The sequence below is a fragment of the Triticum dicoccoides genome, chromosome 7A, assembly GCF_002162155.2.
Source record: "Triticum dicoccoides isolate Atlit2015 ecotype Zavitan chromosome 7A, WEW_v2.0, whole genome shotgun sequence".
Taxonomy (NCBI): Eukaryota; Viridiplantae; Streptophyta; class Magnoliopsida; order Poales; family Poaceae; genus Triticum; species Triticum dicoccoides.
This window is the reverse complement of record NC_041392.1, coordinates 336,110,432-336,137,305: the sequence shown is the minus strand read 5'-3', so window position 1 is coordinate 336,137,305 and position 26,874 is coordinate 336,110,432. Positions and strand designations below refer to the sequence as shown.

The following is a 26,874-nucleotide window of genomic DNA, read 5'->3' as shown; positions in this document are numbered from 1 at the left end:
AGCGGACGCGATGGCGCCGGCGGCTGGTTGTGGTGGCGACAGCGGCGGCGCCGACGGCGGTCGCAACGACGGCAGCTGGTTGCGGCGGCGCCGATGGCGGTCGCAACGACGGCAGCTGGTTGCGGCGTCGGACGCGATGGTGCCGGCGGCTGGTTGCGGCGATGGCGTAGACGGCTGGTGGCGGCAGCAACGCTTTAACCATCGCAGAGGAGATAGCGAGGAGGGAGACGGCTGCAGCGGCTTTCGTTACGGATAATTTTGACCGGTAACAGATTTGTACTAGGCTGGGATCTAATGGAGTACCGTGTTATGGGATTATGGAGCAACGAAAACAAACAAGATTTGACGGTATCTGTTAACGCTGTAATCAGGTTACGATACAAAAGCACGAACCAAACACCTCCTAACTCTCATCCACAAATCTCAAAATGCACACTAAGACACTGACACGACGGGCCAGTGTCTACACTGTATACAGAACCCTAACGGATTATGCTTTCCCGTATAGACCAATCTCACCCGTAGCTCTCCGAAGGCCACAGCCACCAGTATCCGACCCCCGGTTCCTCCGCTCGGCCGCTCGCGCCGCCGTGCACAGCCGGGTGCCAATGGAGCGCCTACACCTCGCGGTGTCCCACCGCCCGGCTCTCCCCCTCCCCACTCCTCACAACCACCTACGCCGCCGCCATCTCCAGCTGCAGCCCTCCACTAGTTCTCTCTCCCTCTGCCGCCCCATCTCCCCTCACATCTCCCTCGCCCCTCGCCGCCACCTCCATCCTCTCCTGGCCTCCGCGTCCGCCACCCAAGCTTCAAGCCCCAACACTGAGCCCGCACCGGCGCCGGCCCCCGCCGCGGCCTCGTCCGGCGCGAAGCTGCTCCCCCTCATCGCCTCCATCGCGGTCGGCCTCGCAGTGCGATTCCTGGCGCCGCGGCCCCCCGAGGTGACTCCGCAGGCGTGGCAGCTCCTCTCCATCTTCCTCTCCACCATCGCAGGGCTCGTCCTCGGCCCGCTCCCCGTCGGCGCGTGGGCATTTCTCGGCCTCACTGCTACCGTGGCCACGGGTACGCTCCCCTTCACCGCGGCGTTCGGGGCGTTCACCAACGAGGTCATCTGGCTCATCGTCATCTCCTTCTTCTTTGCACGGGGGTTCGTCAAGACCGGCCTCGGCGACCGCGTTGCTACCTACTTCGTCAAGTGGTTGGGTGGAAGCACTCTGGGTCTATCCTACGGTCTCACCATCAGTGAGGCATGCATCGCGCCGGCCATGCCCAGCACCACGGCGAGGGCTGGAGGGGTGTTCCTTCCCATTGTCAAGTCGCTGTCGCTATCGGCCGGCAGCAAGCCGAATGATCCATCAGCGAAGAAACTGGGTGCCTACCTTGTCCAGTCTCAGCTGCAGGTACACTACAATTTACTGACGCACATGCCAAAAGACTGCGCTTTTTATTTACGAATTTAAGATATTACTGATGAATCATTGTAATCTTGGAGGTGCATTTTGCCCAGATGGTCATCAATTTTTCCCGAGATCGCTGAGTCCGTGATATGCGCTCATAGCTAGGATCACGTTCTGTTTCTCATATCCTGATAGAATACATAATTACCATTTTATCTCTATACTACATTGCTTATGGGGGTGCTCAGAATGAGTTCTTCATTGCGTCACATGGGTTGTCCATATGCTGACAAGCAAGTAGGATGGATCTTAGTAATAATTATTATACTCCTAAGATTATAATTTCTTGTGCGAAAATTTCTGTCTTGCTATTATTAATCAAGAGTTCTGTTTGCTTCCTCATTGCATCCAGAAGCATGCGTTCTGGATCATTCTTATACTTGAAAGCACCTTCACTCTGAAACTATTGGAAAATATGTGGCATTTGTATCACAAGATCTGGTTTGCATGGCATTTTTTAGTATGCTAGCTACCTGCGTTAAACACCGTGTCAGGGGCAGAACTTGATACATGTAGGCTGTACTAGTGTTGTTTGAATGGGTTTACACGGTCAACAGATAGTTGTGGTCATGGAGTCGATATATTTTTACTATTAATTAAGGGTTCTTCATAATTACTGGAATTTGACTCTGTTATGTGGGCTAGCTCATCAAATGATGGAGTCTTATTCCTTAATTAGAGTCCTGGTTGATTAAGCAAGTTTGTTAGGACTTAGGAAATAGTCCAATCAGTTTAGATTGTATTGGAGTTTGAGTAGGGCGGATGCTAGGAATCATCCGGCTGATCCGTGTGTGGGATCAGCCGGGTCGGTAGCCACTCGATCGTCTTGCCAGCCCGTATTATAAGCCATCCGATCCACCCGTCAAACCTGTTCGATTCATTTCTTTTGGAGGGTGCGGGTCGCAACTCGCGGGTACTTCTTTCACATAAAGCTACGCACACATGACACAGTGAAGAGCTTCTTGTTCAGCTAAGTAGCAAAGTCATCTCATATCAGTTCCGTAGCAAGTCACCCATTGCCTAATAAAAAAACGAAATTGCTATGCACACGATTGTTTGACAGACGATTTTTGCACGATGCTCCCATCGATGGCTGCTGCATGCAATACATACGTGATAAACGGTTGTAGATCTCTACAACAACAACAACAACAAAGCCTTTAGTCCCAAACAAGTTGGGGTAGGCTAGAGATGAAACCCATAAGATCTCGCAACCAACTCATGGCTCTGGCACGTGGATTGCAAGCTTCCACGCACCCCTGTCCATAGCTAGCTCTTTGGTGATACTCCAATCCTTCAGGTCTCTCTTAACGGACTCCTCCCATGTCAAATTCGGTCTACCCCGCCCTTTCTTGACATTCTCCGCACGCTTTAGCTGTCTGCTATGCACTGGAGCTTCTGGAGGCCTGCGCTGAATATGCCCAAACCATCTCAGACGATGTTGGACAAGCTTCTCTTCAATTGGTGCTACCCCAACTCTATCTCGTATATCATCATTCCGGACTCGATCCTTCCTCGTGTGGCCACACATCCATCTCAACATACGCATCTCCGCCACACCTAACTGTTGAACATGTCGCCTTTTAGTCGGCCAACACTCAGTGCCATACAACATTGCAGGTCGAACCGCCGTCCTGTAGAACTTGCCTTTTAGCTTTTGTGGCACTCTCTTGTCACAAAGAATTCCAGAAGCTTGGCGCCACTTCATCCATCCGGCTTTGAATCGATGGTTCACATCTTCATCAATACCCCCATCCTCCTGCAGCATTGTCCCCAAATACCGAAAGGTGTCCTTCTGGGGTACCACCTGGCCATGGCTAACCTCCTCCTCCTCACACCTAGTAGTACTGAAACCGCACATCATGTACTCGGTTTTAGTTCTACTAAGCCTAAACCCTTTTGATTCCAAGGTTTGTCTCCATAACTCTAGCTTCCTATTTACCCCCGTCCGACTATCGTCAACTAGCACCACATCATTCACAAAGAGCATACAACATGGGATATCTCCTTGTATATCCCTTGTGACCTCATCCATCACCAATGCAAAAAGATAAGGGCTCAAAGCTGACCCCTGATGCAGTCCTATCATAATCGGGAAGTCATCAGTGTCGACATCACTTGTTCGAACACTTGTCACAACATTATCGTACATGTCCTTGATGAGGGTAATGTATTTTGCTGGGACTTTGTGTTTCTCCAAGGCCCACCACATGACATTCCGCGGTATCTTATCATAGGCCTTCTCCAAGTCAATGAACACCATATGCAAGTCCTTCTGCTCCCTATATCTCTCCATAAGTTGTCGTACCAAGAAAATGGCTTCCATGGTCGACCTCCCAGGCATGAAACCAAACTGATTTTTGGTCATGCTTGTCATTCTTCTTAAGCGGTGCTCAATGACTCTCTCCCATAGCTTCATTGTTGGCTCATCAGCTTAATTCCACGGTAATTAGTACAACTCTGAACATCTCCCTTGTCCTTGAAGATTGGTACTAATATACTCTGTCTCCATTCTTCTGGCATCTTGTTTGCCCGAAAAATGAGGTTGAAAAGCTTGGTTAGCCATACTATCGCTATGTCCCTGAGACCTTTCCACACCTCAATGGGGATACAATCAGGGCCCATTGCCTTGCCTCCTCTCATCCTTGTTAAAGCCTCCTTGACCTCAGACTCCTGGATTCGTTGCACAAAACGCATGCTGGTCTCATCAAAGGAGTCGTCCAGTTCAATGGTAGAACTCCCATTCTCCCCATTGAACAGCTTGTCGAAGTACTCCCGCCATCTATGCTTAATCTCCTCGTCCTTCACCAAGAGTTGGCCCCTTCACCAAGAGTTGGCCTGCTCCGTCCTTGATGCATTTGACTTGGCCAATATCCCTCGTCTTCCTCTCTCGGATCTTGGCCATCTTATAGATGTCCCTTTCGCCTTCCTTCGTGCCTAACCGTTGGTAGAGGTCCTCATATGCCCGACCCCTTGCTTCACCAACAGCTCGCTTTGCAGCCTTCTTCGCCATCTTGTACTTCTCTATGTTGTCTGCACTCCTATCCAGGTATAGGCGTCTGAAGCAATCTTTCTTCTCTTTAATCGCCTTCTGGACATCATCATCCTACCACCAGGTATCCTTATCTTCGCTTCTCCTCCCCCTGGACACTCCAAACTCCTCCGAGGCCACCTTACGAATGCAAGTCGCCATCTTCATCCACACATTGTCCGCATCCCCTCCTTCCTCCCAAGGGCCCTCCTTAATGACCCTCTCCTTGAACGCCTGAGCTACCTCCCCCTTGAGCTTCCACTACTTTGTTCTAGCGACTTTGGCACGCTTATCCCGCTGGACACGAATCCGAAAGCGGAAGTCAGCAACCACCAGCTTATGCTAGGGTACAACACTCTCCAGGTATCACCTTACAGTCTAGGCACGCACGCCTATCCTCTCTTCTCGAGAGGATGAAATCAATCTGGCTAGAGTGTTGGCCACTACTAAAAGTCACCAGATGTGATTCTCTCTTTCTAAAGAGGGTGTTAGCTAAAATCATGTTGTAGGCTAGAGCAAAGCTTAAGACATCTTCTCCTTCTTGATTCCTGATGCCATAGCCAAAGCCCCCATGCGCCCCTTCAAAACCTGTGTTAGATGTACCCACGTGGCCATTGAGGTCTCCTCCTATGAAGAGCTTCTCACCAATCTGTACACTCCTAACCATGTCTTCCAGGCCTTCCCAGAACTCCCTCTTGGTGTTCTCATTGTGGCCTACTTGCGGGGCATATGCGCTGATAACATTGAGAACCAAGTCCTCAACTACCAGCTTGACTAGGATAATTCGGTCCCCACGTCTCTTGACATCTACCACTCCATACTTGAGGCTCTTGTTGATCAAGATGCCTACGCCATTTTTGTTTGCAGCCGTCCCCGTGTACACAGCTTGAAGCTGGTATCCTCCACCTCCTTCGCCTTCTGTCCTCTCCATTTGGTTTCTTGGACGCAAAGGATATCAACACCTCTCCTCACCGCTGCATCAACTAGCTCCCGAAACGGTTGTAGATCTCTGTCGTCTGAAAATCGTGCACAAACGGTCGTCCATGTAGCAGCGCTCATAAAAAAATAGCAAGTCATCCATTCTCATGCAACGACACCAGCTGCTTCATAGACAATCGACAGAGTGGCTGCTGCATACGAAGGTAGACGCGCTGCAAGCAGAGACAACATTGTCGCAACGGGTTGTCTGACTGTTGCGAGCGAAGTGTCGCAACGGGTTGTCTGACTGTTGCGGGCGTAGTGTGAGGGTGCGAGCAGTGTCACGACGCTGGACGGTCATCTCTGCGATAACAACCCGACTACTTTGACGGCGGCGGTGATGCTACAAGGTGTGCTGTGAGGAAAACCTGGCCACTTCAACGATGTTGCGATGTCATGCTTCGACGGCTGTGGCGATGGCACGATGCGTGCGGCCGCGGTGATGCTGCGACGACAGCCCATCTGCTTCGACGGTGTTGCGACCGCATGCTTTGAAGGTAGCAGTGATGCTACGGCGACAAGTTGTCTGCTTCAATGATGTTGTGATGGCGTGCTTCGACCACCACGGCGGGTGCTTTAACAGCCGCGGTGATGCTACGATGTAAACACGGGTACTTTGATGATGTTGCATCGACATGCTTTGACGGCAGCGGCGAGTGCTTCAATAGTCGCAACGATGCACGACGGCATGCCGACTGTTTCGATGATGTTGCGACGGCATGCTTCCAACACTAACGACTATCTTGCGGCGAACCGCGATGATGGCGTTCTTTGAACGATTGCGGCAATGCTGCGATGGCGTGCTTTGATGACCATGGTGATGCTCCGACGATGGTTCGATTGCTTCGACGATGCTGTAACATCGTGCTTCCCAGCCGTAGCAGTGCTTCGATGATAGGATGGCTGTTTCAATGATGCTACGACATCAGCCCGACTGCTCCGATGATGTTGCGGTGGTATATATGTTTCGACGGCCATGACGGCGGCAGGAACGCTACTCTAAGCATTGCTATATCTAAGCAAATCATGACTCCATGTGCTTGCTAGTACCAAAATCCAACAAAGACCTACAATCAACGTCAAATATATGGCATTCTGAAATCCTTGTTTAGTGCTGGCTATGTACTTCCTCTTGAAATTGTTGGTAGCGTCACGTAAATATGTGGGGACGTGCTAAGCACTATGTGTGAAAGTGAAAGTATAAGTAAAAAGAACCTGTTAAACGCGTCACGATAGGTGTTCACGCGAAGGCCAGAGGCTCCACGCCACACGATGGCGTGCGATCACATGGCGCACGACGCGGCTTACGAAGCCCAAAATCATCCTGTTTTAGAACATTTCCCTTTGAATATACTTACCGGCTTGTCGGTCAACTCTTGTCTACTGTATAAAAGGGCCGACCTTGTAAATAAAGCAAGCAAAGAAAAATAGTGTTGTTACTTTCATCTACTTTTCAATAATTAGGGTTATGTCATCAGTAGATTATTCCAGTTTGGTACTTGAGCCATCTACGATGGTGGGCAAAGAAATCGAGATCGAGGCTGTGGAGCAGATGAAGAGCATCATGAAGCAATTGGAGGCCTTCACGCGCCAACGAGCAGAGGACCAGACGCTCCTTGCCGGGCTAGTGACGGCCCTCGAGCAACGGCTGCTGCCTTGCCCGTGGCACTAGATCCCACGGCTGCAGCGGCCATCCATTACACCACCTCCCTGTCCCAGGCCCTCCTCCCCGGCGACAATGTGCCCCTAGTGCCCCCCTCGCCAACCCTTCTCGAGCGGGGAATCATCGATTGCCCATCCCAACCACCCCTCGCTTTCCTGCCATCAACCGGCTGCTTGCTGTCGCAACACAACCCTGTGCTAACTCCTGCTAACCACCACCAGCAACCATTCCCCTTTTACCACCTCCAGCCATCTCCTTACTCACCAGCTGCCTCCTAACATCAATTTGGGCCACTTCGCACCCTCACCTTACAACTCAAATCCTACCCCAAATCCCGCCCCAATTTTGTCGCCCACCTACTAACAACAGCTCTACCATCACCAGGCGCAGATCTCTGCCGCCTTGACCGCCTTCACGCCTCCAGCCACCAACTGATTCCTTACACCAGTATGGCCGTGCCCCCTTCCACAACCCATCTATGGATCCACCCTGCCCATCACCTCCCTCTGCCCCTGCCTAACCATTACCTTGGCTTTGGTTTAGGTTCCGGCATGCTCCGCTTCCACAAGCTCGACTTCCCAACATATGCTGTCTTGCTTGATCCTCTTGGTTGCCTCAATAGGTCTGAGCAGTTTTTTCATGGACAACACATGAACTAATGATGCCCAGTTTTGGTACTTACAACTCGAGCACAATTTCGACAGTTGGCCATGGGAACAGTTCAAGGAGGCTTGCCACATTCAGTTTGGGCCATCACGTCGAGCAGATCCCTTGGGTGAGTTGGCACGTTTCCCATTCACTTCCTTGGTCGTTGACTACACCAACAGGTTTCTAACGCTCAAGTGCTGCAACAATGAGCCATTAACACCGTCCCAACAACAGTACTGGTACACAGTAGGCTTGCCTGATGGTCTTCGCTTTGACATCGAGCTTCAACGACCATCTGACGTCCACACCGCCATTTCCTTCACCAAGGCCTATGAGCAGTGGCATTTCCTCGCAACATCACTACACTAGCCTTCTGAGCGGCCCCTCCGACCCTCCCATGATCAACGCAACTCCAATACCGCCACTTCCAGCACCACTAGCACTTGTTCTATCGTCGACCACTCCAGTAAACGCCGCCATGGCAAGTTTGGCGCCTCACCCCAATTGAGTTGGTAGAACGTCGTCGTTGGGCCTTTGCACAACATCGTCGACCACTCCAGTGAACGCTGCCATGGCAAGTTTGGTGCCTCACCCCAACTGAGTTGGTAGCACAACGAGATTTATGTTCGGTGGTCATCATTGTGCGTGGCTCTTCTTCATCGAGGCTGATGACTACGACCAAGATAGCTCCACAACTAGTAGTACCCAAGGTTCCTTGAAGAAAGGGAGAGATGATATGTGGACCAGCCCATCAAACATGGAGTCTTGCTCTTATCCCTTAACCAGAGTCCTGATTGATTAAGCAAGTTTGTTAGAAAGCGTCTAGTTAGTTTAGAGATCGTATTAGAGTTTGAATAGATTTACCAGCTTGTTGGTCAAGTCTTATGTACTATATATGTTGCTTAATGAAAAACCACATAAGGTGTTTTTTTGTCGATCAAGTCTTGTCTGCTATATATTCGATCTGAAGTTTGAATAGTCTTGGTAGATATTTGTCGTTGATCGAGTCGACGTGGCACAATGCTAGCAAGCATCGCATTCATCAACCTTAAAAACGGGCATACACATTGGTTATGCAACCGGTCGACGTATACTGGAGAGAGGTGTTTTCTTTTGGGTTTGTCCATGCCTCCTGATCGAGTGAAGCTTAATCTCGTTGAGGGGTGGACCCCCAAGTATTGTTACGATACCCGGCCCCGTGTTGTAGGCTGAATCCTCGACACGTGGTAAGCTTTCTACGTGATGTTTCCGTTCCGAGCCTGGGCTCGGAGGGAAATTCACTTGGCCCGATTGCCTAAGCGGTCGTCTCAAAAGGAAGCCAAGGTCTTGCCTGTTGTGAGAGCTCTCTTATTCCAAATGAGAGATAGGTTACAAATGATCCATGTGGTGCCTTTTATAGGCTCAAGGCCTTGTACAAATGACCACCACTACCCTTGGTGGGGAGGGAAAGCATGGGCAAAAGAGTCTATTGTAGAAAAAACTAAATGCCCCTACGAACAAAAAGAAGAGGAAGGTTATTTCAATCTTCTTTGGTCCATGAGGGATGTGCATGAGTGGGGTTAATGGGCTTCATACTTTCTTGGGTCTCTTTATCATTAGGTTGCCATTTGACTTGGCATTTGACCTTTCTTTTCGTGTCTTTGATCTTCAATATTTCTTGGTGCTCTGGCTTATACAACATGGAGAACCAGGAACCTTCTGATTGATAGCTGATATTTTTATTTACAACAATATAAAGGGGCTCGGCCCCTCTCAACAAAGCAGAGAAGAATATTATCGTCTGGTTTTATCTACTTTTCAATAATTAGGGCTATGTCAGTAGTAGATTCTTCAGACTGCGCAAGAAAGCTGCTTTGATTTGCATTGGGCATGGTAGTTCAACATCAAGTTTGGAGTATTATATTGGATATTCAGTCTAAAAGTCCATCACTAAGGGTGCAATTTTAGATATTTGATGTTTATACACAAGGTTGCGCTGTAGAGCTCATCTGAGTAGACGACACCATCAAATTAATAAACTGGCACTGGTGCTGAAAAAGTCTGCAAGTGTTTTGTATAAGCGTGTTGTTGGGTATGTGGAAAAAGAAAAGAGAAGGGGGGAAATTGAAGCAGCACAAGGTTGTGGAGGAACAACTCCACCTTGCTGGTTGCTCCTACACAGTGTGCAACACAAGTGTTGAAGGAACTACTTCAATGTGCTCCTTAGATATCGCTCTAGAGGCCAAATAGGCCAATGTGGCAGCAGGAGTTTAGTCCAAAACTCCTTGAGCACAAGATCTACTCCAAGATCTTAGATAAGAATACCAAGTTCTATTATAGGTAGTGGGGGGTACATAGCCTTGTCACAAGTTAGAGATGAGGACCTCTATTTATAGGACTTTGGGAAGTCTTCACATCCCAAATTCTACTTGTAGCTAGAACATTCTAGAAAACATCACTTAAGATACAATATTCCATTTATATCTAGAAGACTCTAGAAAACAGTAGCTAGGTTAAGAAAAGAAAATACTGGAGGGGACAGATGTGCGTGGAAGCTAGCTATCCATGTGCTAGAATTATGAGTTGGTTGCGAGATCTTATGAGTTTCAGCTCTAGCCTACCCCAACTTGTTTGGGACTAAAGGCTTTGTTGTTGTTGTTGAGAAGTATCTAGAAGTTTGCTCTCTTCTTCTTCTTCTTTTATTTTCCTCTATTGTTCCTCATCATTCTCCCCTGGTTGTTTGTAACTCGACCTTGAGTTATCTTCATAGAGCGCTTCTTCTGGGTGGTAGAGAGTCAAGTCCGCAACATTGTATGCCCATCTCGCCTGGAAGATCTATCACATAAGCATTATCATTTATCTTCCTCATAAGAGGGAAGGGCCTATACCTTTGCTACCTAAGCTTCCCTTTAATAATGAAGGTCTTGAAGTGTGGTTTTGTAATGTCCGCTGCTCTTTGTGTGATCTGGAGCTGTTTCTGGGTATGTGCGTAGAGGATCTGGTGCGATCCTATGCATAGTGGAATACTGAGACTAAATCATTAAAATAATGATAATATGGAAGGATAAGATATGCTTTAGTATGTCGATGTTTTGGTGGAGAAATCTGAGTTTCAAAGTAAACCATGGGCAACCAACAATCCTTCTTTAAGTTTGGAAGTTCTGGTGCCGTTTCTCTGTGATATACTCCCAGAATTTCTGATGTGTTGCTTCTAGAGTGGTTGCATGTATAATTTCTCTCTGTTTCACTTCTTAACCATTTAGCTTGAATTTTAAAACTACCAATAACAGTGTCGTGTTGGTTTCTGCTGCTTGACAGGCATCTGGCAACTCCAGTGCTCTCTTTCTGACCGCTGCTGCGCAGAATCTCTTGTGTTTGAAGTTAGCGGAGGAGGCTGGTGTCAAAATTGCAAGCCCGTGGATATCATGGTTCAAGGTTGCAAGTTTGCCTGCCATCATTTCGCTTTTAGCAACACCTTATTTGCTATACAAAATATTCCCTCCAGAAATAAAGGACACTCCTGAAGCCCCTGCATTAGCTGCTCAAAAACTAAAGAAAATGGGCCCAGTGACAAAAAATGAATGGGTCATGGTTGCTACAATGATTCTTGCAGTCTCACTCTGGATTTTTGGGTAAGATTTATGTCTTTTTGACTAAAGTATTTCTCTGCACTGAGTTTACCTACTAGCAATATACTTCAGATTTATGATTGATTTACAAGAGATAAACGCATCATTAGTCATACAGCTCATGTGATATGTGTAGTCTAAGAATGTTCTAATTTTAAAGTGGCCACAAGACTTATAGTTTATGAGCAAACATGTGACATGTAAATTAAACCCCTCTCTTCCCCTCACGCTCCCAGCCATGAGGCTGATGAGGCTGTATTTTTTTTAAAAGTAACTATGATGACGCTTTAGTGTCGTTTAGTGCAAATTAAACCCCTCTCTCTTCCACGAGGTTGATGAGGCTGCGAAACTGACTTATGGCACGACGCACTTAAAAAAGGGACTTCGACTGAAGTTGTCAATCGATGACATCATCGCAGTTTCCTCCACCTATTTGTGTAGCCGTGTCGTGCGCGTCGAGAACATAATGTCAGCATTCTGATCCGATAGTAACTATCGGGGGTCTACGAGTGGTAGATCAGAATGGCGACACACAATACTCTACTCCTGCTGCTGAAATGTATTGCTTAGTGGGCCGGCTGGATATCGGAGACATCTCAGCTAGGGTTGTACAAGGGGCGCCACGGTGGCTGCAGAGGTGGGAGCTGAAGGGTTAGGTGAGGAACCATAGATCTCGCTAGTGGTGTGTAGAATGATCTGAGATGAATCTCTTGTTTCTCGAGAGGCCTATAACTTTCCTTATATATGTGGTCAGGTTAGGGTTACATTGCTCGGGTCGGTTTACAAGTTGGTGGGGGCTACTGGGTCACAACGGACCCTGGCTTGCTGGGTGAGCTGGTTGGTTGACTTGTCCATCGAGATGATGAGACATCCCATCTAGGAGCCGGACGTGAGTCGCCAGTCCGGCCATGCTAGGGTCGCTGGGCTGGCTTTCGGCCTTGCTGACTATACCCTGGTGCCGTCCGTGTCCTTGTCACAACCCCTTTGACACCGCGGAGAAGGAGGTCTGTGACGCCAACGAGCTCATCGGCCGGGTCCTCTCCGTCCACCTCGCCGCCCATGGTGCAATGGGGAAGGGAAGGGCTATGCCTTTGTCGAGTACGACGACGACTCCGAGCGTGTTCCACGACTTGCATGCCCCTTGCGTAGCTGTGGGTCAGCCCCCAAGACCTCTTCCATGACTTCTGCGGACCATCACCGCTGTGTTCGTCACTGCCACACATGCCTTCCATTGGCACCGTCTGAGCTCACATCCAGTGACAATCCGGCCACCTCCACTCCTGTGGATGCCATGGGCAAACTGGCGTGCGTGTCCTCGTAGCTCACGGACCCGTCCAGGGCCGCCATGGGCTGCTCCATGGCCCTGCCTAGCGCCGAGCATGGACAGTAGGTCCGTAAACAAACCGAACTCGAGCCACCCAGGCTCAGCTCGAGCTCGATTTCCATCACAAGCCAAAAGGTTAGCTCGAGCTCGGGTCGTGAGCTTAGGCATGAGGTTGCGCTCTACTAGCTGAAGGCTTTACAAGCTTGCAGAACTCTTTATTTTTTATATTTAACAAATTCAACCAGCACATCTGTTAGACGGCACAAATTAGAGTATACTGGCCAAGATGACAACAACACAAGCCTCTATTTATTGCTGGAGCTCTGCCGTGCTCTGTATCAGCAACCGATGTGGTATGAACTGGAGTGCTCCAACGCACATGCATTAACGATGAGTTACTAGGCTGCAAAAGGCTTCATTGCCTCAGGAGTGAAGTCCCGTGAGGTGCCCAGACTTGTGCATATCAGGTAGTAGTGGCAGGGGTATGATAACATTGGGCCTACAGTTATTTGCTGAAAGAGCTGGAACGTTGAGCATGCTCGTTCTACCGAGCCTTTGCGAACCGTTCAAGCTTGAGCTCGCCAGGTTCGTGAGCTTCACATCAGGCTTGAGCTCAGCTTGTTTAGCTCTCAAGCCAAGCTCGAATCCAGCCTGGAATGAATCAAACTCGAACAACATGACGAGCCCAAGCTTTTTTTACAGCCCTAACGGCCAGCCCCTGAACCCCAGTGCCGTGGGCGGCGACACGCTGTGCTGTCGACAAGAGGGCATGCGGCGGCGAGCATGAGGGCCACCGAGCCATGGCTAGGAGCGCGAGGGGAAGAGGGAGGTTTAAGTTGCACATTAAACCACTGTAAAGATATTATCAGGGTTTATTTTGTAAATAGACGGCCTCATCAGCATGCCATGTCAGCTGTGGTTACTCCGCAAAAGGGTATGTGATCTGTTTGCTCATAAACAAATGCGACCGCTATTTAACAATCTAATAGTTCTGTGACTAAAGTACTCATCCTGCGTAAGCAATATGACTAATGGTGCGTTTGTCTCCATTTATATCTACTTGTTATCTGCAGTGTTGCTTGCAGTTTCACGAACTGCATATCTTGCTGCTTCTCTTATTACGTTACACCTTCTTTGTGAAAGCAGACACACATACACATCACATGATTACAAATACTTCTATGGTTGGCTCTGCTGACTTTGTAGTTGTGTCCAGTTGTTGAAACTAAGAGGGACCTAACATGAATTAGGCACTATTTAATTAAGATACTGGGGATGACTGTCTAGCTCACGATCGGTGGTGCTGACGAGTTGCCCCTGGATGACGTCTCCAGTTATAACAAACTATCATCATTAGACTCCAATAGATGATGTAAAATAGGGCACCAAATTGTGGTTCGAGTAAAATTTACATCACCTAAAAGTGCTATTTTACATCACCAAAAACCTCCAACTCCGATAGATGATGTAAAATAGGGCACTAGCGCTCCAAGAGGTGATGTAAAATAGAGCAGCCGCACAACAGCCGCTCCACAATTTCATACATATGTGAACCAAATCATTTCAAATCAATCCTAAACCTAAACCGGCATTGAAAGTACCTCTATGAAAAAACTGGTTTAGGAGTAAAATAGTTGCCCATCAATCTTGCGTGAGCCTCGAGCTGTTCTCTTCGTGTGCTCACGGCCAAACATGGAACCGCCATGCTTCGGCCTCTTCTTGTGCATCATCAAGAGCAAAGCAATCACGAGCGAAATAGTGTCCTCTTTGTCGGCCAAATCATATTCCTCATCCGATGAGGAATCATCCCAAACAGAGGAGTCACATGAGCTCATCTACAATACGGAAATCTCCATGAAAGTACTTCTTTCGTGCACGTTAAAAAAACCATGACAGATTTAGGATATTTTTATCTTGTGCAATATTTGTCGAACACCTTGTGCACGAGGAGGAGAAAACTGGGCGGCTGCTCGTCGGAGCAAAGATGGTAGCCGTGCTGGCGACGAGACGCTCACTAAGGCCTCTTCTACGCCTCGTTGACGCGTGCCGGTTGGGGGCTGCCCGTGATTTTGGTGACATGGTGCCGGCGGCGCCGACCAAAATCATGGCGGTCGCGCGACTGCCCGCGGTAGCACCGGTGGCCAGAAGTCCTATCCCGGACAACGGCCATGAGCTGCGAGAGCCATCACGGGAGTCGGCGCTCTGGCCAACAGCCGAATCGGACAAAACATGGTGCGGCGGCAGGACCTTCAGCGGCTGGATGGGGTCGCAGCGAACTCAGGGGAGGATGGACGAGCGGCGGCCGCAGCCTTCCCTTGCAAAATTGCTGGCAGCGGTGGTCGGGTGGACGAGCGGGCGGCAGGAGCGGCGTAGGAATGTTCCACGCGGCAGTTGGGCTACGCCACGACTGCACAAGTTTTGCTCGAGCGACACAAGTTATGCAAATTTGCATCACTTGGTGGCCTATTTTACACCACACCCTATCCCTCTAGTAAAAATAATTGCATCTACATCATCTATTGGAGCACCAATTTTGCCCCTGGTGGTGCTAAAATATGTTATTTTTTCATCTACATCATCTATTGGAGATGCTCTTATGGTACAGAAATTTGTTCCCTCCAGAATTTTATGTTGAAGTTTCCTTTATCAGTCTGACGTAAAGTTCAACACCAATTTTGCCCCTGGTGGTGCTAAAATATGTTATTTTTTCATCTACATCATCTATTGGAGATGCTCTTATGGTACAGAAATTTGTTCCCTCCAGAATTTTATGTTGAAGTTTCCTTTATCAGTCTGACGTAAAGTTCAACGGGTTTAAAACGAATTCCATTGTCTTGAAAAAGGTATGCGTCGTTTTGTTTTCAACTATAGAAGTCATGCATTTTTGTTGGTTGCACCTAACTGACATTTGTACCCAAACAAATATTTGCTCCCCTCGTACAACAACTATGAACCCTTTAGTCCCAAACAAATTGGGGTAGGCTAGAGCTGAAACCCATAAGATCGCACAACCAACTCATGGTTCTGGCACATGGATAGCTAGCTTCCATGCATCCCTGTACATGGCTAGTTCTTTGTCGATACTCCAGTCCTTCAAATCCCTCTTTACGGACTCCTCCCGTGTCAAGTTCGGTCTACCCTGACTCTCTTGGCATTATCATCATGCCGTTCGCTATGCATAGGAGCTTCTAGAGGCCCGCGTTGAATATACCCAAACCATCTTTGACGATAATGGACAAACTTCTCTTCAATCGGTGCTACCCCAATCCCATATAACATCATTCCATACCCAATCCTTCCCTATGTGGCCACACATCCATCTCAACATGCGCATCTCCGCTACACCTAACTGTTGAACATGTCATCACCTTTTAGTCAGCCAACACTCAGCACTATACAACATTGCAGGTCAAATCACCGTCCTATAGAACCTGCCTTTTAGCTTTTGTGGCACTCTCTCGTCATAGAGAACACCAGAAGCTTAGCGCCACTTCATCCACCCGGCTTTGATTCGATTCGATTGTTCACATCTTCATCCATCCTTGTGCATCATTGACCCCAAATATCGAAAGGTGTCCTTTTGAGGTACCGCCTGCCCATCACCTGCCCATCAAGGCTAATCTTCTCCTCCTCGTGCCTAGTAGTACTGAAACCGCACCTCATGTACTCGGTTTTAGTTCTACTCAGCCCAAACCCTTCCGATTCCAAGGTTTGTCCCTATAGCTCTAATCTTATATTAACCCCCGTCCGACTATCATTGACTAGCACCACATCATCCTCAAAGAGCATACACCATGGGATATCTTCTTGTATATCCCTTGTGACCTCATCCATCACGAAAGCAAAAAAATAAGGGCTCAAAGCTCCCTGGTGCAGTCCTATTTTAATCGAAAAGTCATCAGTGTTGCCATCACTTGTTCGAACACTTCCATAGCATTGTTGTACATGTCCTTGATGAGGGTAATGTACTTTGTTTGGACTTTGTGTTTCTCTAAGGCACACCACATGACATTCCGCGACATCTTATCGTAGGCCTTCTCCAAGTCAATGAACACCATATGCATGCTCTTCTTTTGCTCCCCGTATCTCTCCATAAGTTGTCGTACCAAGAGAATGGCTTCCATAGTGGACCTCCCACGCATGAAACCAAATTGATTTTTGGTCACGCTTGTCATTCTTCTTAAGTGGTGCTCAATGACTCTCCCATAGATTCATTGTATAGCTCATCAGCTTAATTCCATGGATTTAGTACAATTCTGAACATTCCCCTTTTCTTGAAGATTGGTACTAATATACTCCGCCTCCATTATTCTGGCACCTTGTTTGCCCGAAAAATGAGGTTGAAAAGCTTAGTGAGCCATACTATTGCTATGTCTTCGAGGCCTCTCCACTCAATGGGGAGACAATCAGGGCCCATCGCCTTGCCTCCTTTCATTCTTTTTAAAGCCTCCTTGACCTTAGACTCCTGCATTCGCCGCACAAAACGCTTGTTGTTATCATCAAAGAAGTCGTCTAGTTCAATGCTAGAGCTCTCATTCTCTCCATTGAACAACTTGTCGAAGTACTCCCGCCAACAACAACAACAATAGAGCCTTTAGCCCCAAACAAGTTGGGGTAGGCTAGAGGTGAAACCCGATCTCGTGACCAACTCATGGCTCTGGCACATGGATAGCAAGCTTCCACGCACCCCCGTCCATAACTAGTTCTTTGGTTATACTCCAATCCTTCAGGTCTCTCTTAACGGACTTCTCCCATGTCAAATTCGGTCTACCCCGAGCTCTCTTGACATTCTCCGCACGCTTTAGCTGTCTGCTATGCACTGGAGCTTCTGGAGGCCTTCGCTCAATATGCCCAAACCACCTCTTACGATGTTGGACAAGCTTCTCTTCAGTTGGTGCTACCCCAACTCTATCTCGTATATCATCATTCCGGACTCGATCCTTCCTCGTGTGGCCACACATCCATCTCAACATACGCATCTCCGCCACACCTAACTGTTGAACATGTCGCCTTTTAGTCGGGCAACACTCGGCGCCATACAACATTGCGGGTCGAACCGCCGTCCTGTAGAACTTGCCTTTTAGCTTTTGTGGCACTCTCTTATCATAGAGAATGCTAGAAGCTTGGCGCCAATTCATCCATCCGGCTTTGATTCGATGGTTCACACCTTCATCAATACCCCCATCCTCCTGCAGCATTGACCCCAAATATCGAAAGGTGTCCTTCTGAGGCACCACCTGCCCATCAAGGCTAACCTCCTCACACCTAGTAGTATTGAAACCGCACATCATGTACTCGGTTTTAGTTCTACTAAGCCTAAACCCTTTCGATTCCAAGGTTTGTCTCCATAACTCTCAACTTCCTATTTACCACCGTCCGACTATCGTCAACTAGTAGCACATCACCCGCAAAGAGCATACACCATGGGATATCTCCTTGTATATCCCTTGTGACCTCATCCATCACCAAGGCAAAAAGATAAGGGCTCAAAGCTGACCCCTGATACAGTCCTATCTTAATCGGGAAGTCATCAGTGTCGACATGACTTGTTCGAACACTTGTCACAACATTATTGTACATGTCCTTGATGAGGGTAAAGTACTTGCTGGGACTTTGTGTTTCTCCAAGGCCCACCACATGACATTCCGCGGTATCTTATCATAAGCCTTCTCCAAGTCAATGAACACCATATGCAAGTCCTTCTTTTGCTCCCTGTATCTCTCCATAAGTTGTCTTACCAAGAAAATGGCTTCCATGGTCTACCTCCCAGGCATGAAACCAAACTGATTTTTGGTCAGGCTTGTCATTCTTCTTAAGCGGTGCTCAATGACTCTCCCATAGCTTCATTGTATGGCTTATCAGCTTAATTCCACGGTAATTAGTACAACTTTGAACATCCCCCTTGTTTTTGAAGATTGGTATTAATATACTTCGTCTCCATTCTTCTGGCATCTTGTTTGCCCAAAAAATAAGGTTGAAAAGCTTGGTTAGCCATACTATTGCTATGTCCCCGAGGCCTTTCCACACCTCAATGGGGATACAATCAAGGCCCATCGCCTTGCCTCCTTTCATCCTTTTTAAAGCCTCCTTGACCTCAGACTCCTAGATTCGCCGCACAAAACGCATGCTGGTCTCATCAAAGGAGTCGTCCAGTTCAATGGTAGAACTCTCATTCTCCCCATTGAACAGCTTGTCGAAGTACTCCTGCCATCTATGCTTAATCTTCTCGTCCTTCACCAAGAGTTGGTCTGCTCCGTCCTTGATGCATTTGACTTGGCCAATATCCCTTGTCTTCCTCTCACGGATCCTGGTCATCTTATAGATGTCCCTTGCGCCTTCCTTCGTGCCTAACCGTTGGTAGAGGTCCTCATACGCCCGACCCCTTGCTTCACTGACAGCTCGTTTTGCGGCCTTCTTCGCCATCTTGTACTTCTCTATGTTGTCTGCACTCCTATCCAGGTATAGGCGTCTGAAACAATCTTTCTTCTCTTTAATTGCCTTTTGGACATCATCATTCCACCGCCAGGTATCCTTATCTTCGCTTCTCCTTCCCCTGGACACTCCAAACTCCTTCGAGGCACCTTACGAATGCAAGTCGCCATCTTCATCCACACATTGTCCGCATCCCCTTCTTCCTCCCAAGGACCCTCCTTAATGACCCTCTCCTTGAACGCCTGAGCTACCTCCCCCTTGAGCTTCCACCACTTCGTTCTAGCGACTTTGGCATGCTTATCACGCTGACACGAATCAGAAAGCAAAAGTCAGCATCCAGCAGCTTATGCTGAGGTACAACACTCTCCAGGTATCACCTTACAGTCTAGGCACGCACGCCTATCTTCTCTTCTCGAGAGGATGAAATCAATCTGGCTAGAGTGTTGGCCACTATTTAAAGTCACCAGATGTGATTCTCTCTTTCTAAAGAGGGTGTTAGCTACAATCATGTCGTAGGCTAGAGCAAAGCTTAAGACATCTTCTTGATTCCTGATGCCATAGCCAAAGCCCCCATGCACCCCTTCAAAACCTGTGTTAGATGTACCCACGTGGCCATTGAGGTCTCCTCCTATGAAGAGCTTCTTGCCAATCGGTACACTTCTAACCATGTCTTCCAGGCCTTCCCAGAACTCCCTCTTGGTGTTCTCATTGTGGCCTACTTGCGGGGCATACTCGTTGATAACATCGAGAACCAAGTCCCCAACTACCAGCTTGACCAGGATAATCCGGTCCCCATGTCTCTTGACGTCTACCAGACCACCAATCCATACTTGAGGCTCTTGTTAAGCGAGATGCTTACTCCATTTCTGTTTGCAACTGTTCCCGTGTACCACAACTTGAAGCCGGTATCCTCCACCTCCTTCGCTTTCTGTCCTCTCCATTTGGTTTCTTAGACGCAAAGGATATCCACACCTCCCCGCCATATCAACTAGCTCCCGAAGCTTACCTGTCAGGGACCCTACATTCCAGCTACCTAACAGACCCTCCTAGGCTCAGCTAGCTTCCTTACCCTTCGCACTCGTCGAGTCAAATGCGAAGACCCTTGCTCATTTTCCACTACAACGGGGCGTCGACGTAGCGCGGCACTAAGGATGCGACGACCCGATCCTTGCTCACTTGCCACCGTATCCAAATCATGATACGGCGGGCTGGGGGGGGGGGCCCGGCCCTTGCCCATTTGACAGCACACCCGGGCTCCGATGTGGCGCGTCGCTGAGAGCAACAAAAATCTTTTGAGTTTCATCTCCAATAAGAGTGGCTGACTTTTCACGTTGGCTCGCCAAGCCTATCACAACCCTCCTCCTTTACCTGGGCTTGGGACCAGCTATGTTGAGACAACATAGGCGGAGTTGTCGAAGTACTCCCGCCATCTATGCTTAATCTCCTCGTTCTTCACCAGGAGCTGATCTGCTCCGTCCTTGATGTGTTTGACTTGGTCAACATCCTTCGCCTTCCTCTCTCGGATCTTGTCCATCTTAGGGCCAGTTCTTTTGGCGGCTTTTTTGGGCTTCTAGAATAAGCTGCCCCCTACCGAGCTTATTCTGGAAGCCCAACCAAAATTTTCTTTTTGGAAGCCTACTAGTCAAGTCTTGATTGGTAGGCTTCTAAAAAAATAAATTTGGTTGGCAGCTTATTCTAGAAGTCAGCAAAAGAACTGGCCCTTATAGATGTTTCTTTCGCCTTCCTTCGTGTCTAAGTGCTGGTAGAGCTCCTCATACGTCCGGACCCCTTGCTTCACTCACAGCTCGCTTTGCGGCCTTCTTTGCCACCTTGGCTGCCTGATCGTAGTAGTAAATAAAACTGAAATCCTTTAAGTTTTACTTATGCCTTCATTGTTCGGAAATACTGTTATGTTCTTCCTGCGCAGGGATTATGTGATTGTTTGCTTCCAAAATCTCGACTTGCGGTCACATTCTGTATGGCATGGAATTTTTGTAAATGTTTTCGTAAGAGGCAGCATGGTGACAACAAGATTAGAAGTAGGAAACTAAAACAGCAACAGAAGTTCTTAAAAGTGCAACACCATGCCTGTTTTTACAAATAGATAGAAATGTGTAATTATTTGTTTATTATTCAAAATATAGCTTCATGTTGAACTGTTGTACACTTTGTTTTGCAGGGATGCTATTGGTGTGTCGAGTGTTGTTGCTGCAATGATTGGGCTTTCAATTCTTCTTCTACTTGGAGTGATGAACTGGGATGATTGCTTGAATGAAAAGTCTGCATGGGACACTTTAGCTTGGTTTGCTATTCTAGTGGGAATGGCAGGGCAGCTCACTGACCTCGGGATTGTGTCATGGATGTCAAACTGTGTTGCAAAGGTTCTTCAGTCTTTCTCATTGAGTTGGCCTGCAGCATTTGGTGTTCTTCAGGCCTCCTATTTCTTTATTCACTATCTATTTGCAAGCCAAACTGCACATGTTGGAGCTCTATACTCGGCGTTTCTTGCCATGCACCTAGCAGCTGGTGTTCCTGCTATACTCTCAGCACTTGCTCTGACGTACAATTCAAATCTCTTTGGAGCACTAACACATTATAGCAGTGGGCAGTCCGCGGTTTACTATGGAGGTAATTTTACTTGAGATTCAAATTTATGCATGTTCACAAGCACTTGTGTGTTACATGCCCGTCAATTTGCATTGTCCAGTTTGGTGTTTCAATGTAAAAACACATCTAAACAAAACCATTTTTCTGATATATCGGGTTGTTTGTCCTGTTTCTTAAAAAAAAGAAGCAACGTTCCATTTAAGTATGGGGAGTGTGTATAAACCACCTTCAAGATTGTTGCATAGAACAACACCATTCCAATGCCTCGTTCGGAAACCACGAGTCCATATACACAAGCTGACATTTAAAGAAGTCCTTTTTTTTAATGTATTTAACTGTTAGATTTCTCATATCAGGGCTTTAACCAAATTCTTGTTATTTTGCACTGCAGCTGGGTATGTTGACCTTCCTGATGTATTCAAGCTGGGGTTTACAGCAGCAGCGATTAATGCTTTGATTTGGGGAGTAGTTGGTACATTTTGGTGGAAATTCTTGGGTCTTTACTGAGGATTTCTGCGGTGTAAGTTGATGGAAATTGTTCTTTACTGCACCAGAAACCTATGTGGCTCACCATTTGGAGTGAGCTCATCTTTCTTCAGAGGTGCTTGTTGAAATGTATAATAAGAGAGGGATGTTCACCGCTCAGAACTTTGAACATGCTACATTTGTGAAGACCCAGAAGGGTTCACATAGTTCTCAAGACTGCATTATATCTCTATTTTGCAGAACTAAATGCAATGTAGGGATGAGTTTAGATCTGGAAGCTCTGTATTTTCTTGATGTGGATATTGCGTATGCAATGACTTTTTTTGTGTGCCAACAATGGAGAGCTTCTGTCTTGATTAGTGGTGGCTGCATTTTGGAGCAGAGCGAGGAGCCCCCTTGGAAGAGGTGCCCGCAGCTCCAAAATTGGCCGCATCAAAGAATGGGTACTACTCATTAAAAAAAAACTGGCACTGTAGCTGTGTGGGATGCTAGTTTTTTTTTTAATGTTGGTAGGAGAGCTATCCAAATCCATTGATTAGAACGGCGTACTAAAGAAGGAATGCACCGCATAAGGCATATATAGGAGGAATGCACTGCACGCATCATGGGCCACAAACTCGTCGAAAGTTACTTTGGGTTGTAAATGGGCTAAAATGGATCATGGGCCTACACTGGCCCAGATACAAATGGGTGTAGGTCGAAAGAGACCATGGGCTGAAACTAGCTAAGACGCACAACAGACTGGAAATGAGCCGATATACATCACGGGCCGAAAATGGCCCAAAGACACCATGGGCTGTAAATGGGTCGAATTCATCACGGGTCGTAAAAGGTCCTAGAGGTTGTACAATTGTAAATGGGCTGAAAGGCAGTATAGTCTAAAACTGATCCAGAGGCACCACAAATCACACATGAGCCAAAAGTATCAACGGCCTAGAACCATGTTGAAAGGCCCACGTGCTGGAGCTGAATTCATGAAGGTCCTAACTATGTGAACCCGAGCCGTAAATTGGCTACATGCAAGCAGCCGTTAAAGGGCCTTACATGAGCCAAATCGCCTATGTAGCCCATGGGCTTTAACCAGGCCTTTGTCTGGGTTGGCCTATTTTGCTCCCAACAAAACTCATAAACGGGTCTATGGTGCGAAGTGGTGCTCCCCACAAAACTCACATACGGGTCACCTCGGGTGCTTGTCTATGATGTGTCAGAGTAAGAGCAGTTGCGGCCACTTGATGCAACGCTCCTTGAGGAAGATCGTCTTTGGGCGGCTGTGCGAGTTGCATGCTACCAGCAAGCTTTGCGCCGCTACCATAGCCGCAAAGTTTATGCCCAAAGCTTTGAGGAAGGCGACCTTATTCTTCGACGCATTCAAGCCGCCAAGAGATCAAATAAGTTGACACCAAAGTGGGAAGACCCTTATCGGGTAATACAAGTCACCAGACCTGGCGCAGTCCGTCTAGAGATCGAGGATGGCATTAAAGTGCAGAACTCATGGAATATTGAGTATCTTCGCAAGTTCTACCCATGAGGCGCAGTTGCCGAGCCTTATTACCAACGAACCCTTTTGTACAAGCTTTGTCGGCAAGACTTGTTAGCCTTTGTACAAAGCCAGGCGTAGATCATGTGAATAAAGCTAAGTGTTTCTACATATTCATTTATGTATAAATGCATGTAATGTTGTGATTACACTTTGGTTTGTATGAGATGGCTGATGAACCGCCAAGGTTTTCAAACCACTCTTTTCTCTTCTTTCTTTTTCTCAAAGGACGGAAGGATCCCTCGCGTACAAGCTTCCCTGAGGGAGTGACAATGGGAATACCATTTGAATGGCGTTGGTGTTTCAAGTGATCATTTCGTAAAAAAGAAAAACAACATAAGGGAAAAGCTGAGTTGAAAAACTTTGAAACAATTTCCTTGTTATATTTGTAATTCCCCTTTGAACGATTTTGTGTTTGTATGAGAAACTTGCACGCGAAGGAACCTTGTCATGATCATTCGCGCTCTTACTTTGTTTCGAGCCCGCTCAACAATTTAAGTAGCTGCATTGAAAACATCAAAGGAAAACTTGTCGGCGGCAAGACTACCGGCTAGCTGCTAAGGACCCGTTCCTCAAACGCTCGCGGCAAGTGCGTGCCCCGACAAGCTTCTGGCATGCGTAGGGTAAAAAATCAAATCATACAAAGATGAAGAGAAACAAGGGAGACATCACACATTCATCTGAGCATGATAAACGGTAGATATTCATTAACGAGTGCTCGATAACATTTTCTTAGCCCTTCCCCGCGGGGTTTACACCGAGTGCAATACAGGAGCAAAAGGAGTGCCTAGGCGAAGCCCGACTCGCTCCCGGAAGACCAGATGATGGTGCTGCCCGTGATTAGCTGGAGTCGGAGCCGTCGTCCTCGATCTGGACACCTGGAGAGTTGTATCATCGTCCTCGGTCTTGGTGGAGGAAGCGGTGTCGCTGTCGCTCGAGCTCTTCGCGCAGCATTCCAGGCGAGCGCCTGAAGCCTCGAAGAACTTCACAAAGAGCGTGTTAGATCCGACCAGCCTGAAGTGAAGAAGGTGTCCCTGCCCCAAGCTGCGGGAGTGGACGAAGGACTTCCATCCGCGTGTGAAGTACATGATGTCATTGGCGGAGATCTCGACGATCACCTAGACGGGGCCGTTGCAGCAGCCGTCCACGCATAGCCATAGGCCGCGCGGATGGCTCTTCCATCATCCTAGCAAAGGGATGGGGAAGACGCAACCAGCTCCGCGGCCGATGGCGTAGTTCCATGACGAACTCGTGCGCCGTGTCCTCCGCATGGCCTTCTACCGGGGGAGGAGTGGCTGTAGATGAAACAACGAGTGCTCCGCCGTGGCGACCCCAACCCCGGCCGCCGTGTTCGCCATGAACACAGACCACGGCCCTTCCTCGAGCGCCGGAGCCGGCCTCCGTAGCTATGGCCGGAACGTGTGTGTGGTGCCGAGGATAAGCTCTCGCAGCAACGACGGATGCACGAGCTCGACCCTTTCCCCTCGCCATAGTGACAGCAGATTCAGGAGGGGAAGGTAGAAGAAGGAAGAGGCAATGATGGCTGGGGGATTGGAATGGAAAGAGGTGAATGAGCATCGCTCTCCCTGACCCCCCTCTTTATAGGGAAGGCGCGAGGGCTGGCTCTTCACTATTTTTCGATGACCGCCCATTTTCACCAATCCCATGCCCTGCATTCCTGGCCAGGTGCACTACCCCAGTGACAGCCCAGTTTCATCAACCCCGTGCATCACGTTTCCTGCCAGGCGCAACACTCCAACGACCGCCTTGTTTTTATTAACCCTGCATTTTGGATGAAGTGCGTGTGGCGAGAGGGCGCAATAAAAGAGAAAATTAAGACAAATATGGTAGTTACTCTTCGCCACGCGTGGCTGTGCACCTGTTCAGGTCTGGCCCGACGATGCCTCGTGTACGTGCATACTCTAGATCTATGCACAGGCAGTAGCTGCTCGCCGACGTCAGGTTTGCCGGAGGATGGCCAAAAGAAAATTAAATCCAGATTAATGAAGAAGCAAAGAAGATCTTAGAAGACGAAAACCATCATGACAAAAATTGCAGGGTTAGTTTCCTGCCGCGTGTGTGTGTGCATTATTTGGGCCTAGCCCAATGACGCTTGGGAAACGTGTATGGCCTAGGCCCGGGGGCTCCTGTCGGTGTATAAAACATGGGATTTTACACCATGAGTTATGCACAGACGGTGGCAGCTTGCCTGCTGGCCAAGGCTTGCCGAAGACTGCCAAGACCAAGATTCAAGGCCCAGTTGCAGAAGCTACTGGGAGAAGATCAAGACAAAGCACCAAGATCAACACCGAAGACAACTGAGGGAGTCCTAGACTAAGGGGTCCTTGGGCTGTAGTCCTATCTCTTATGGGCCGGACAGGTGGGATGCTCTGCGACTACTAGAAGACCAAGCTATAAGGTGACTCCGTGTCCGAACAGGAAACCATCAAAGCCTTGGTGTGTCCTCCAAGTCAAGAAGGAAGAATCGGCATGTTTATTCCCTGATGGCAACCGACCATGTGTAACCCTAGGTACCCCTAGTGTCTATATAATCCAGAGGGTTTAGTCTGTAGAGGCTAGAAGAAGAACCCTCATCCTACTCACCTAGGGTTTAGTTCATCTGATCTCGTGGTAGATCGACTCTGTAGACATCATATACACATCAATACAGTGAAGCAATGCAAGACGTAGGGTTTTACCTCTTCAAGAGGGCCCAAACCTAGGTAAATATTGTCCATGTGTTCTCCTATTCCCCATTGATCTAAGATCCACAGCTCGGGACCCCCTACCCGAGATCCGCCAATTTTGACACCAACATTGGTGCTTTCATTGAGAGTTTTGCTGTGCGATCACAAAAGGATCGATGGCTCGCCTAGTCATCGGAGATGGCATCCGCACCGGTGACATCTTTGTTCCCGGCTAGCTCTTCACGTTCAATGGCATTGTTCTACACGCCAACCCGGCCGGTCACCTGGACCAGGTCAACCGTTTTGCCCCTGAGCATCAAATCTGGTTTGGCAACCTGGAGTACATCGCCAAAGCTCGGAGCGATCTGATCTTAACCAGGTTCTCAACCTCGTTTGAGGATCTCAAAAACCCTGAG

The 26,874-nt window shown here is 48.2% G+C and overlaps 1 protein-coding gene across 1 annotated transcript; it reads left to right on the top strand.

Moving 5' to 3' along the window:
* The first annotated feature begins 517 nt into the window (after positions 1–517).
* Positions 518–22,568, top strand: LOC119330474 (dicarboxylate transporter 2.1, chloroplastic-like). Its single transcript, XM_037603579.1, has 4 exons — positions 518–1,400; positions 11,075–11,388; positions 21,321–21,769; positions 22,140–22,568. Exons 1-4 carry the CDS (start codon positions 609–611, stop codon positions 22,253–22,255), a joined length of 1,671 nt encoding a protein of 556 aa, XP_037459476.1. The 5' UTR covers positions 518–608; the 3' UTR covers positions 22,256–22,568.
* The last annotated feature ends 4,306 nt before the right edge of the window (positions 22,569–26,874 follow it).